This window comes from Sparus aurata, chromosome 23, assembly GCF_900880675.1.
Source record: "Sparus aurata chromosome 23, fSpaAur1.1, whole genome shotgun sequence".
Classification (NCBI taxonomy): Eukaryota; Metazoa; Chordata; class Actinopteri; order Spariformes; family Sparidae; genus Sparus; species Sparus aurata.
The window spans coordinates 23,944,720-23,959,708 of record NC_044209.1 but is presented as its reverse complement, the minus strand read 5'-3'; the positions used below and the strand labels follow the sequence as shown (position 1 = coordinate 23,959,708).

The following is a 14,989-nucleotide window of genomic DNA, read 5'->3' as shown; positions in this document are numbered from 1 at the left end:
CTCTGGAAATTAAATCAGCACAATAACCTAATTCAGTCAGACAGAGGGGGCACAGCAATGTCCCGATGTGTGAAAAATCTTGATCCAACAGCAATGACATTAAAAAGTTACATGATTTATTAAACATGAAACAGAACACCTGATCCAACGGGGGGAAAAACAAACGCACTGGATAAATGAGTGGGGAGTAAACAGCCTCTCATCGACACTACATGCACTGACATAAAAGCTTCCACATGGATATTTACACCGAAAGTACAACTTTACATAAGAAATATTTCATTAGCCCCGGGGGTACTTCTTCAGCTCCACACTATAGTTGTGGATATAAAATCATTGAGGGGATAAATGGACGGTGACAGAGCTGCAGACGGTGGCTTTTGCTCCCTTCCCGTGACAATCATGGTTTATCTCCATCATGGTGTGCAGATGAAAGATAAACACTCTGCTTTATCTGTTCTGGATCAAGTGTGCACATATTGTGCAGCTCATGGCTTTACTAAGTTGAACAGCCATCTACATATTGTATATCCTCAACATATACTTCAACATTAACTTGTAGAGTTGGTCAGCTTATTTGTGCCACAAAGACCTTTCAGACACACAGAGTACTTTAGTCTGCCGTCCTAGAATTATTCTCCTTTTCTCTGCAATGATCACACAAATGGCTTATCTACAGCACACACACATAAACAAACCCAAACACACTATCTACACTGATGTTGCAACCCTCATCCAAAAACATCACATCCAGTTATTTCCACCCTTACTATCAATCTCACCTACAACAGGCTAATGGAAGTGCTGACTCTGCCGGTTTGAGACACACCCGCCCAGAGGCTCAGGGTGGATTTATGAGCGTACAAGACTTAATTGTAAGAATGCAATTAAAGCATGTAATAAGGATTGTGTATGACAAGTCATCTCTCCTACCACAGCTGCTAACAAGGATGTAATTTTAGCAGTGTAACAAACATGTCATAATATGCACAGTCTGAGTTTTTAAACACCTTATCAAATGATTTCAGTGGATTCACTTCCTGCATCATATTTTTCTTTTATTCATTCACACGACAAAGAAAGACTAATCCCAGTATTTGCCATCGCTCCAATAACATTGCAGTTGGAGCCCAGCAAGAAGCTTCAAATGACAAGGCGCTGTCCGCATTTCTTTGTAAACTAGACTGTGACAGGCTGCGGTTCCTGATTCCTCTTTAGCGGCTGCTTATTAAAAGTAATAACTTTTCTACTAAATTTGAGTTATCATCAGAGATAACGAGAGACATTTCAGGATCTTACTGGAAAATTGTGTCCTAGAAGCAACCGCTGTCTTACAGTCTTTATGTCCTTCAGTTAGATGTACCTGCCAAGACACTTTAGGATATGTTGCATTTTAATTCACTCTTTATCTCAGTTGCTGAAGCTTCATGATTCAGTTATTTCAGCAATTGGTGTCATTTCTCCCCTTTCTCTGGTGGTTTCTGACAGTCAGAGAGAGATTAAGACAAAGAAATGGAAGTGGAGGACTAATGTCTGTGTTTGTCAGATTGGTGCTTTTCAGGCACTCTCCCACTTGTGACTAGCAATGTAATGAACAAACACTCTAATCTACAAACGCTCTTATGCTGGTGTATCCTTTGTAATGAAAGAAAAAAAGAATAAAACGAGGAGCTGTGGTGATTTCTGAAAGAAGACATCAGTAGGCATAATTTCCACAGTACTGTAGTCAAGCTAGATTGTTAATAAGTGAACAATTCCATTCACATAAATAGATACCGAGACGGCCAGAAAAGGCTGTCAATGCTCCATATTAATCCGTTCTCCAGGCCAGTGCAGAGTAACATAGCCCAGATCACTGGGCCGCTACAAAAGCAAGCGAAGCAGCTTGGAGCAAAATCTGAGAGTTTCTGAAAGGAGGCACACAGAGATTAGGAATGTGGAGCTCCTCAGAGAGATGCCTCTACAGCCGACAAAGACACTGGGAAGTCTTTCTTCCTGCTCGAGGCAGGAAGAAAGGTCATGTTATTTTGGGATAGGGACTGTTTTTCCTGGGTTCCAAGTCAGTCATACTCTGATTATCTTCCTGGTGTCATCACCTCAAAACTCTCCCTTTTATCAAGTTTGCAGTTTGTATGAATGAGGAGTCACTATTGCCTGCTCCATTTATGACAGGCTCATATCCATGCCCCTCTGACCGAGGTCAAGAGAGAACCCCGTAGAAAGAAGGGATGTCTCTTTTGAGGTTGTGCATTTGGTGCTTGTTTTGTTTTTGAGTCTAAACAAATTATGTGACACTCTAAAGCACATTATGCATCTATCAGTAACTCCAGTGCCTTCCATATCAACAGTTTTGCTCTTTTTTTTGCTATTAAGGAAATAATAAAGATAATTTCTTTAAGCCTTCAGTAGTGACACTGCTTACAGGAGAATGCTGGCCGTGTGTTTAAATAATTTGGTGTGTCAATAATTCCGAAGGCTCTGGAATTGGTCCAGTAGATTGCATGACACAAGTCTTTATCAAACAGCTAGAAGAGGCAGATATTTTGCAAGGTGGAACATGAGTGCCTGTTTTTCCATCTTACCAAACCTCTTTCCTATTGTGGGTATTTGGGTTCCACAATGATACATTAGACATGATTAACTTTTCAATTTAACAGTCAATATATCTGATTGCTAACAGTGTAAAACGAGTCTCCTCAGAGGCTACTGGCAAGTGCACATAGAAATTTTGCAAACATAGCTGATGCGATTAAATCTAAATGTGAAATGATTCAATAAACTGGTGCATGGGGAGCATCACTGACGGATACTCAACAGATGAAGCTTGAAACGGAAAAATAATTCAGATGAGTCAGACACTGGTGACAAATACTGTGGAGAGCGGAGCTCTTCAGAGTTTCACCACAGTCAATCAAGAAATGTCATGGAAAGGTTGAGTGATGGAGAGCTCATGAAATGTAAAATCAAATTTTCTATAATGGAGCGCAGTGATTTTCAAATCCCTGTTTGGAAACCTTCTGGGTCACAAGAAAATTAAAGTGGATACCAAATTACTCTCAGTGACTTAAAAAATGATAAGGACATCAGTGGCTTGTTTTTATTGCAGTTAGTATGATTTATTTTACTTGTGTCTTTCTGCTTCTTTCTGTTCAGCACTCTGCAAACTTAAAAAGACCATTATACTGTATAATGTATTAATTTAATTCCTCCCTCATTTTCCGGCCTCTTCTTTCTGTTCACTGAATGATGACAGTCATTCGGTTCAGAGACATGGCTAATAATTTCCTGGTCTCTTTGTCCATCCAGACTGGCTGCACTGCCTTATCTCATTTCTTTCTTTCACATCCATTCCATAAGTGGCCTCTCACCTTTGCTTTACCAGCCTCTCAAAAGCCTTCTAGAGGCAAAGTTTAGTCAAAAAGTCACATCAGACATCAACTGGTGCAAAGACATTTTATAAAAAGGAGACTCCAAAAAAAGGAATGTACTGCATGAAAGCTGGCTTTAACACATAATTAAATTATCATTAAAATTAACTAGCCAGATGTCAATCACTGAGCTAAAGAAGCATAGTGCAAGAAGACATTTTAAAACAAAATTACATGGGTGAAGACCGAGGAGAAAAGGTGAGCCGACTGTCAGCGCAACAAAGCCAATTTTGTTCAGGTCACTCACAATTAGAAAAGGGTACAAAGAGCTATTATTATTAGCTCGACTTCTGGCAGTATGGAAAACTGGTAAGTTTGGACCTTTGACACAAGGGTAACTGTATTTTGTATTTTTGAAATAGAGTTAAATTGCTTCCAGGCTGGTTAGAATGTTCTGTAACCTGACGTGCCAAAACCCATCTGGAGAGTCGCCCTGAGAAATTGTTTGGAAAAGGGCAGACATTTTCAAAAAGTACTTAGCAAGTGATTGGAAGAGCCATCTTTCTATTACCACCATCCCAGGCTAAATTTAACCAACAAACCTTGTGACATAGTAGAGCAGCACCAGCAGAGCCAGTTGGTAAATTAAACACTTACCAGTTGAGAGAAGAGCTAAAACATCTTTTCCATCAAGAAAAGCCTTTTGTGCCATTCTTTCATCTTCTTTCAATGAAGAAATACTCCCCAGTTCACTTATAATTCTATAACAGCATCTACGCTAACCTTAGGAGCTGCCATAGTTGTTTTCATATGAACAGTCGCTTCTCTCACTAGCCATCACATCTGAACCACCATGCATATAGCTAACAGGATCACATGAACGCAAATCCAGCTGCCTCGCAAGGTAAACTGATCAGTAAAGAAAAAGTCAGCTTTAAAGGGTTAATATTGTGAAATATTGAATATTCTTGTTATTTTTTGTTAATATTACATTTCTGGCTCTCAACACCACCAAACATGTTAAACTCTTTCTCTCTTAGTGTTAAACCGTAATGAAGGCTTGTTACTGCATGCAAATGAAATATTTTAAAAAATTCACAATCAAGACGGTAACGTAACTGTGACGACTACAGCCCTAATAAAATCAGATGGAAGAAAGCAGCTTTTCAACAGAGGAATGGCATCACACTTGCCAGTATTCGATTGGCAGAAACAACACCCATGTTGTCAGCCAAAAAGAGCTCCTATGCTGTGAAATTACTGTTGGACTAATTAAGAATTCACTTATCCATTTTCGTCAATCGTAAATTAAGATTGCGGAGTGTTTTGATCTGAAGAAAGGTAAATCTAACGAAACAAGTGTGTGTAATTCGTAAACTTATGAGTCAGTTTTTAAAAGGTGAATATCCTCCACCATCTCTCAGAAGCTTTTAAAGCTTTTGCTCTCGAGACATCTTCAAACTGAATTTGTTTAGGGAGCCAAGACTCAGTTATGAAAGATTCAAATGATGCTGTATGGATGATCTCACTGTATTCAATGGCCTGTGGTGTGGTTAATGAGGTCTCTTCATGAGCCGTAAGAAAAGTTCATCACCAAACAAGGACTCTGGAACTTCACAATAGAACCTTGTCAACGTGATATCTGTGAGCTACAATCCCAGTCTAAGAAAAGGAACTATCATAATATTCCCCTTATCCCACAGGCACTGCGTTAGTTTTTATTATTGACCTACACTTCTATCCACATTTATTCACTCTACTACCCTAAATGTGGAGCAGGAGCTCTGGGCTACAGATTGATATCACGCAACCATTTTCATCACCTTGCAATGACATATTTTTACCTGTCTATGATGAACTTGAAAAAAATGGGTCATTTTAGAATGAAGTACTTTGAGGAATTGGGGTTGGTTTTATTATGTAATATGAACTGCAACATGAACTTAATAATTTCATGACATTCACTTGGAGCCTCCCCGGGCTTACGTGTTGGATTTTCCCTTAATTGTTTTCCAAATATTAAAGGATTCCTCTGAAGAAATATAAGATGAGCAATAGTTTTAACTGAGCTTCAGAGAAAAATGAGTGTTTCTTGAAAATGCTGATAAAACAGCAGAAAATTTGTATTGAAAGGTGCTTGGTTCTGGCTGTTGCCCTGAATAGTCAGTGTCCTTCTCCTATCACAAGAACAGTTCACTGTTCATAGTGGATGAAGTGGATGGGGGGCAGAACTGACCCGGATAAAGTTAGGCAGAGTAGAGCATGTCACTGTTTGTCCTGGATTCCTCATATTCCTGGTTTTCTGGGTATGTGTAATTTGCTCTCCCCTAAAGAAATGTGAAATTAACGATATATAACACATTTTAGATACAATGCACAGAATTAGCTATTTCACTCTAAGCACATAAACCTCAAAATCAAAACATCTGCTAGATCATATTCAAAGCTCATCCTTGAGTTGACTAGTAATATAGTATATAACTGATGCTTTATTATAATCTACGCTAACCTCTCATGAGGAGCTGGCATTGTAGTTCTTGAACAGTTGCCTCTCTTGCTGTTTGTGAAACCCAAACCAGGCCTGTAGCTGCTAGTAGCTCTCATAGGACACCGACGGTCCGAACCATTGTGGTTCAACCACAAGCACGTAGCATACACAAAGTGTGGCCCAGCCTAGTTCAGCATTTGCTCCTCTTTTAGTAGGTTAAAAGCAGTAAGGGATTTCCACAAGGAATGGGACACATAATTATTTCATTCTGCTTCTAGTTCTTCTAGTTCATTCTAGTAGTGCCATGTTGATTAGATGTGGCTTAGTTGTCAAACTTTTCATCAAAGCCACATTAGGAAAAAAGACATGCAGAAAAAAAGAGGATTGTTATGTATGGTTTCACTGAGGAAGATGACAAGAAGCCCTGGAAGGCCTAAAAAAAATAATTAAAATGCTTTTAAAATATGTTGATCTATATACAGGTGCAATAGCCCAGTAAAAGGCACATTTTTGGAGTGATGTCTCATGATATCTCAAGATTTCTAAACATACGGAAATGCACACCAAGAAGACCAGCAGTAGTCTTTAACTTAAGTGTTCATTAAAGATTAGCTGATGTGCAAGATCTACAGAGTATATAACTGAAATGAATGGAAAAACAACCTAAATCAGGTCTGTGTTTACTATTTAAGTTCCACTCTGCTAAACTATGACTTCAAAATGTCAGCATCATGTCAAAGACACAGACGAACTTGACACATCACATTTGACAATGCAAAAACATTATATGTCATCGGACTTTGACAGAATATTTACTGAGTTTACCTCAGCTGAGCTGATTGCTATGTACAAATGTGTTTCCTGTTTGGTCCAGATAGATGAAGATGTAAATGACACTGCCTCTAGACTGGAATCATTCTTTCACTTGGACATAGCTGCACAGGAAAATGAAACACTTTGCCTTCAAAATGACAATCAGATGAAGTACAGAGCATCTGGAGAGCAGGGCTACTTCTTATAAACAGTGCTACTAACAAAGCAGATCAATATAAGAATGTGTCCTTGTACTCCTCGGCCCTTTTTGGAATAGAAAAGTGCAGGTTGAGTTCAGAATAAATACACCAATGATTGCATCCGTCAATTGATGTGTGTGCTTGTCATTCTAATGCCATGTGACATAAATAAATGAATGTGAGAACTAAAAGAGGTTATGGATTTTCTGAGTTTCTCCTGAGATTGAGCAGCTGTCTTTCTTTCTTCCTCTGAATTGGATCCAGGTCTCCTCCACAACTCAAAGCCCGGAGGCTAGGCTAACAGAATTTGCTGTGTGTTGTTTGAGTGTATGAGGTATCCTTCACCTGTCCTCTACCAGACCTTAAAAGCTGACAATGTCTGTTCAAGTTTACTCAGCAAATTAAAGTTTTTAAGCCTTCTATCAATGTCAGTGAATCCGCTGGGCAAACCTTCACAGGACAGGATGATGGAGGAAAACATTGAAATGGTTTCAATGGCGGTGCAATAAAGCAAAGTAAGAAGAAAGATTTTCTTTTACAGCCAACAAATTTGCATTTGTACTAAAGTTGAACATTTTGAAAAGATCCGAACCGACTTCCTGGAAGAGTCTGTTCTTTATTCAACCAGGGATGCAACACTGTAAAGCTACACAGTAACGACTTTTATTAAGGTCTTTGTAACAGCTTTTAATATTCAATATGTAATAATGCCCTTATAATTCAATTAACCTCATGTGGTGCTCATTATCATGTGTTAATAAGTCTATTTAGGGGTTGATAATGGCATTATACACACTTATTGTTAGAGTATAAGACATTCTACTTTTAAAAAACTGTTAGGAGTTTAGGGGCTGCTTTAGAACGTTACTAAAGACCTTATGAGTTTAAGCAAATATTTTATCATAACATTACAAATACACTTATTGAGTTAAATTAACTTTCCTTTTTCCTTTTGAACCTTCACTATGGTTTTTGTTGCTTTTTAAAGAACCATACATACTGTAAATAGTTATCTATTCTTTATGCAGCTACAGGATCTAAGCAAGAACAAAGAACAACGCTGAGAATTTTGAACCTTGTGATGTTTGATGTCATATATCATCACGTTTGAATTTCATGGATGGCACAGGATTTGGCAGCGGCGGCGGCTCACACTTCCAACTGGCAATAATCGAATAACCTAATTGGGTCATCAGCTGCAATGATTTGCTCTGGTCACAATGATCACAATCAATTATGAAACAGGGGCTGAGTTCCTTCCAGATGTCGAGACAAAGCCGATGGATTCTCTCTCCTCCTAGAAAGCAGCAAGTCGACTGTGAGCTCCGAGTGTTATTAATAGCCACTGCAGGGGTGTTGAGGGTCTTTGGCTGTCAAAGGGGTGAGGTAGCACCAGGGTTCAGAGCAGCGCTGAACCACCACCACCTCGATGGGTGAAACACTACTGAACAACCCTGTTATAAAACTGTCTATCTTGAACAAGACACGTTTCTCCTTGTTTAGTTTTAAATTACTGTGAATGGATAACAGTCCAATAATCTGCCAGTGGATGGCAGTGTTGACTGAGCCTGTTGTCAGTCAATTTAAAGTTAGTTACTTACCTTTCCTCCCTTGGTTGGAGAAGCTGGATTGTTCACATAATAGGCCTGTGTAAGGACAAAGAAAAACATTTTTGTTCAATTACGCGTCTTCAATTAGCTAAGAGCAGATAATGAGAAAAGAGCTCCATCCTTTAACCTTTCTTAGTGAGATGTGTGGGCCTGGTTAAAGTAACAGTCAAGGGAAAAGTCATGCCTGTATGTAGCACTATGCACCATGACATGTACAACAAATGGGACAAACAGCAGGGTCCAACCTAATGCATATCCAGTGGCCCACTGCAACAGCACAGGAGGATTCATTCATCTGTTGCCTTGGCTTTTTGTCAATTTCAGGGTTAATTCATCCTGAGGTTAAGTTTACTGCATGCAGTGGCTGGCTTTTATGTTCTTATTTGAGGATCAATTAGGAGTGTACTGTTGTGTTCGGCTGTCTTTGGTTTACAAAAAACAGCAGGTAATACCTCTGATCCTTTTAGCTGTTATCTAACAGTGGTTTATACCAGAAAAGGTAACTGGAATAGTCGAATGGTTTGGAAGGAAAATCAGCTCTGACCGTAAATTGTGTACAAGTACTTGGATAGCATCCTAAACAAAGAATCAAATTAAACAGGAGAGTCTGCCCCAAAATCCTACTTTTAAAAGGTCGACTGATGGATTTTAACCTCCACGAGAACAACAAACGTCCTTATTTTTTGAGTGTGTGCTGAACAGACAATAATGAAACATGCCAGTACTAAAATGTAGCACTAAGTAACTTAAACAGACCCAATACAGCAACATTTGAATCTACCTTGGGACCCATTATGCACAGTTTATGTTTTAATAGAGCCTTATACTTTGTACTGGGCTCCCTGTGCATTATATGTCAAGAGTTCCCTGACATTTATTTGCAGAGCAGTAGAGCGAAGGACACATTCTGATGGGATTCAACACTGATCAGCATGCATCCATCCAATTTAGATTGGCATCATGCCTTTCAGGCCTGTTCTCTGCTGCTGAGGAAGCACAAAACTTACCCAGAATTATTTGAGGAAATTGTCCTCCCGGAAGCAAGACACAGCCCAGTTAGGCATTTACAACCACAGCAGCAGGCTCTGTTACTCACCATGAAGACACCTCTCCTCTACTCAGGAAGCACACAGCACCTGACAAACCTGGAAACCTTTGTGTCTGATTGAGTGCTAAGGAAAGAGCCAATTAGAGGTGTTTGTCAGGGGAGCAACAATCATGAAACAACTCACTGTGGCCGCCATTCTGTTGCAATTTTAGGGCTGAAACAGCAGAAAAAAACTGCAGTGTTTTTCCCTGTTTGTGTAATGACTTGATTTTTATTCTATGAAAAAAAAAATCCGCTTCAATTGTTGATATATTGTGGTCTTTATATGCCTTGCACTTAGTCATAAAGGAGCATCAGAGCAACAGCCCTAATTGCTCTAGTGTTAAAACTGAAGTTATTATAAATCTATTCTTAAAATGATCTGCTTATCACTTCTGGTCATACTCTATTTAGCATGAAACAAACAGTTTCCTTTAGAAGGTTAAGAGAGCCCTTTAGTGACAAAGGACATAAAGAGCTGTTGGGCCTAGCTGTGGCAACAGAACAGCAGTGCTCTCTGCTGGCAAGAGAAATAAAAAAGTTAATAAAGGCTTCTTTAGGTACACATTGGTAATATCACATGCATATATTACATGCAAATGTATATTTTTAAAAGTGTCTTAGCTCTTGGTATGTGACATAAATGTATTTTATCACAAAAATAATTTATTTACTGCTACAGAAATACAGTAGATACTTGAGTACCACTCAAACTTCAAATTTGTGCCAAATGTATTATTCAATTGATACATATAATAACTATTAAATCTGTTAAATTAAAAATGACATACACATTTAAAAATATTGATTTTACATGTTATTTTCAAAAGGCAATGGAATACAATTCTATGAATCTGTGTGGACTACTACTTAAATAAATGTAACTGTTTTAACTTCATTATAAAATTAAAATATTTACTAAATAATTCGCCTGGCAAACTGAATTTAAGGGTGTGCCGTGCATCATCTACCCTGACCACACGATTATATTTGCAACAGTATTCATTGCAACAGACAGACCAGATTTGATTTAGAAATGTTACAAGCTTTAATGCTTATATTCAACATGATAGTTAGCTAGTCAGTCAATGAAATTCATGTGCAAGCCCACAGTGTTATCTGGATTTGGTTGTCCTTTCGAGCACGACCAGTTCATGGTTGCCTAAAAAAATCAAGATACCATGAAAAAGAGTAAACATAAAGTTAGTCATTACAATCATTGATGTGATTAGGAAACAGACCTCTGGAACTGACCTTAACCTGCACTGTGAAATAAGTGAATGAAAAAGCCTCTTGAATACAGCATTGTGCAGTCAGGTTCATGCGGTTGATTTGATCCAAATATAAAAAGCATGGCAGCGTTGGTGGATAAACCAATGTTTAACAATAAACTAAATTGAACTTTGTGGTAAGAAGTTAAACGGGCCAACATTTTTGCCCTATCTTACCCCTTACCAAATGCTCATTTCTTAAAAAGGTGAAGTAAAGGTTCAAAATGAAAGGTCATAAACTCAGTAAAAGGTTTAGTGTACTGGGTTCATCTTATCTCTTTATCATGGTGTATCAGTTCAAATATAAAGCAAATACAATCTGTAAAAGGACCCTGACTTAAGTAAATACCACAGTCCACTTACACTGAATCCCTTATCAGGTTGACAACGCAGTAAATGTGAGATATGTTAAGAGCCATTAATCTACATGTACATATCAGTCTATAAATTTCAATCAAGTAGAGAAACATCTTAACTAGTTACTCTACTATTAAGGCATTTTACATACTTTATGACAGTGAAGGTCTTCGGGATATTGTATTGAAGTTATTAAAGTTGTTGTCAGTGTAAAACAAAATAAGAAGTCAGGTGAGTACATGACAAATGACTTGCAGCTTTTAGCACAAGTCTAATGGCCATGCATGGGTTAAAGTACATATTCAGCACTCTTGACTTTGAAAAAAAAAAAAAAAAAGGTTTTGGAGGATTGCCAGACTCCATTCTGCATACAAACATCTGCACAAGGTTCAGTCATTCAGTATTTCACAGCCAGTCCACCATAAATCAAGACCTCTCACATATAAGGTAAGCAATATGATTTTCACCTCGAGGCATGTCTGAAAAGAAGTGCAATTACAAAAATAGAAAGGCATGACATGTTGTCACATTTTGCATTCTTCTGAGTATTCATACTTTTATGTTAATAATTTATCCACAGCTGGTATGCAAACCATTGTGTTGCTGGTGTTGTGGGTACTGGGGACATCACTGGTGTTGCCAGACCCCGACACAGCAGGGGAGAAAACGACTGAAGAGCCTATTCCATGCTCTAAGGCATGCACCTGTCTGCATGATGACTACAGCTTGGAGCTCAACATGTACTGCAGTGCTCGGAACTTCACTCAAGTCCCATCTGACATGCCCCCATCCGCTCATTCTATCTGGCTGGATGGCAACTTGTTCACCTCAATCCCAGCAATGGCTTTTAAGGATCTTTCCAACCTGGACTTCCTGAATCTGCAGAGTGGTCAGCTGGTGACACTTGACCCTCAGGCTTTTAAAGGACTCAGGTTGCTTGCACACATTCACCTTGAGCGAAATCGCCTGCGGGTGTTACCAGGTACAGTCTTTCAGAACACACCTAACCTTGCCTCACTTAGTCTGCATAACAACCAGCTCGTTCGTATTGAGGAAAGACTGTTTGCGGGACTCTCACACATGTGGCTTCTCAACCTAGGGAGGAACTCAATCGCAGTTTTACCCGAGACAGCTTTCCATGACCTGCAAGGTCTACGAGAGCTTGTTCTTGCAGGGAACAGACTTGCCTACTTGCAGCCACAGCTTTTCCAAAATCTTGTTGAGCTTAAAGAGTTGGATCTGACGGGAAATCAACTCAAGGTCATCAAAGCAAATGTGTTTGTTAAACTCACTAAACTGCAAAAGCTTTACCTGGCACAGAATCAGATTGTGACAGTGGTACCCAGAGCCTTCGGAGGCATGAAGTCGCTAAGATGGCTGGATCTCACTAATAACAGACTGACTTCCCTCTTTGATGACACATTCTATGGCCTGCACAGTCTTCATGTGCTGCGTCTTTCCAACAACTCTCTCACCGGAATTAAGCCCAGGACTTTCCGTGATCTGCCGTACTTAGAGGAGCTCCGACTCAGCTACAACAGGATCCGAGCCCTGGGAGAAAGAATCTTTGAAGGGCTTGGTCATCTGGAGGTCCTAGAACTAGAGCACAACCAAGTGCAGGAGGCACAAGTGGGTAGTTTCACAGGGCTTTCTCATGTGGCGGTCATCAACCTGTCCGGAAGCTGCTTCCACAGTCTGCCTGACCAAGTGTTCAAAGGTCTGCCAAAGCTACACAGCCTTCATCTGGATAGAGGTTGTCTTACAAGGATCACAACCCAAGCTTTTAATGGACTCTCTAGTCTACGCAGGCTTTTCTTGCAGCACAACAACATCTCTGTGGTGGAACGCCAGAGCTTTGTGGACCTGGTAGGCCTACTGGGACTGGATATGAGTTTCAACAAGTTGGAGGTTCTCACAACCCATACATTCTCTGGCCTCAAGAATCTGGAGTACCTGCTGTTGTCCAACAATGAATGTCGACAATTTCTGCAGAATGGCACAGCGCAGTTGCTCCCTAGACTGCGCTATCTCGATCTGAGAGCAAATGCTTTGACAAGCATGGTCCCTGATTTCCCAGAGACTATGGAAAAACTTTTGCTCTCTGGGAACCGGTGGAAATGTGACTGCAGTGCTCTCGCACTCAGAAACTACAGCTTGAGGAAACTGTTGGTGATACCACGGCAAGTGGAGACCCACGCGGAGGGTGAAGAGCCTGACACAACTATCACCATATACAACAACATTACATGCACCAGCCCACCACGTCTAGTTGGTCAGGACCTGCGGGATATTGACAGTGAACACTTCCAAAGCTGCTAGACAGTCAGGCATGTTTAGCTGGTCGGTTGGTGTGTAACCTGTGATGTTTAAATGTACATTCATTCATTATCTGATTTCAAGATTTTAATTTTGATAGATAATTGAAGGTTTTTGTTTTCTCTCGCAGATAAATTGTTGTCATCTGTAGCTGTAACATAAAACAGTTGAGGGATGCTATGATTTTCATCATCTTAACCTTTAAAAAGGCAACTACAGATTGACATCTATCTGCAAAAAAGGGGGCATTTGACAGAATCCACAACAAATGCTTTTCAATAATTTAGTTTATCTTGACATTAGAGAGCAACGTGGATGGCACAGACCTGCATTTAACCACTCTGGGATTTTTTACCAGGTGAGGTTGCTTTATATGGAGGCCAGGAGATTAAAAAAAGAAAAAGAAACAGAAAACAAAAAGAAAAAAAAACTTTAAATGTGATGCATTCAAATTCAATGATGCATTTTAAAAATGTTGATATATTTTGAAGTTTATAGTTTGTCTCTAAAAAAAACCTGGATTTCCTCGCATGCCATTGACAAATTTCTTTCTTTGATAGCACTTTCATTGCTTTGGTCGTGAGCATTTGGAGGCAATAAAAATGGGAATTGAGGCCATAAATTGTACTTCTGGGACCCCATAAACTAAAGGCAAAAATAAACAACAATAAAAACAGATAGATAAAAAACTGAAATGGTTTCATTTTTGAGTTTAAGCCATTAAGCTGTGAGTCACAGTTGAGTTAATCTTTGATGTGGCAGGGCTGGTTGAACAAACGACAGGCAGAATCGGATATCTGTACTGCTCAAACACTGAAATGTCTTCAAGTGTGTTGTAGATGTGTGTATCATTTGGTGTATGAAAAAGCCATGTTTGTTACTTAAAAAAGAAAATACTGTACACACATACAGTGCAATAAATCTTGTAAAATCTTTCTGTATTTACTTTTCTGAAATTGTTCCATTAAGGTTACACGCAAAATTAACTTTCAACATCCAGGCGATGGATTACTTATCTGTACACAGTGATTTATAAAGGCCCACACAGCACCATGTCTATTATTAATTAGAAGAATGGGAAAGTTTATGTGTTACCTTTCTGGCAAACAGTTGACTCTTCACAGTTGCCACAGCACCTGCAGTAAAGAAAACATCAACATAATTTTAGCACCATAGCTAGCTAGCTAACGTTAGCTCCAGTTAGCACAACTAGTTTAGCACACTTTTCAACAAGCCAGAGTGACAGCATATTTTTGTAATGAATTTACTGATATCTATACATAAGGTTATATTTGAGCAGACTGCCGAGCTGAACCTACCTCGGGTATGTCCCTGTTACACACTCGTGAGTCACAGCAGAAACCCGGTGGACTAACTGTTAATTTTGTTGCTTGGTTTGTCATTTAAGCAACTAAACTAGTCGCGCAGATTTCTGACAGCACTTGAAGGCGACATTGTTGACGGCGGACACGTGCCGCA

The 14,989-nt window shown here is 39.4% G+C and overlaps 2 protein-coding genes across 3 annotated transcripts in view; one reads left to right on the top strand and one right to left on the bottom strand.

Annotated features, from left to right (window-relative positions):
- mrtfbb (myocardin related transcription factor Bb) overlaps nt 1-14,981 on the bottom strand; it is a 69,933-nt gene extending 54,952 nt beyond the window's left edge. Inside the window, exons 1-4 of one of the 2 annotated variants that reach the window (XM_030407215.1) lie at nt 14,830-14,981; nt 14,606-14,646; nt 8,471-8,515; nt 5,605-5,695 (exon numbers count right to left, since the gene is read on the bottom strand). The gene's annotated coding sequence lies outside the window, so the exon portion shown is untranslated. The remainder of the gene's footprint in view (nt 1-5,604; nt 5,696-8,470; nt 8,516-14,605; nt 14,647-14,829) is intronic. The other variant, XM_030407217.1, reaches the window with a different exon arrangement.
- igfals (insulin-like growth factor binding protein, acid labile subunit) lies at nt 11,593-14,445 on the top strand. Its single transcript, XM_030407223.1, has 2 exons — nt 11,593-11,641; nt 11,775-14,445. Exon 2 carries the CDS (start codon nt 11,780-11,782, stop codon nt 13,511-13,513), a length of 1,734 nt encoding a protein of 577 aa, XP_030263083.1. The 5' UTR covers nt 11,593-11,641; nt 11,775-11,779; the 3' UTR covers nt 13,514-14,445.
- Nucleotides 14,982-14,989: the final 8 nt, after the last annotated feature.

What these genes read in the sequence shown, in the direction of transcription:
- igfals (XM_030407223.1), top strand. Translation starts at nt 11,780, where the DNA reads ATGCAAACCATTGTGTTGCTGGTGTTGTGGGTACTGGGGACATCACTG.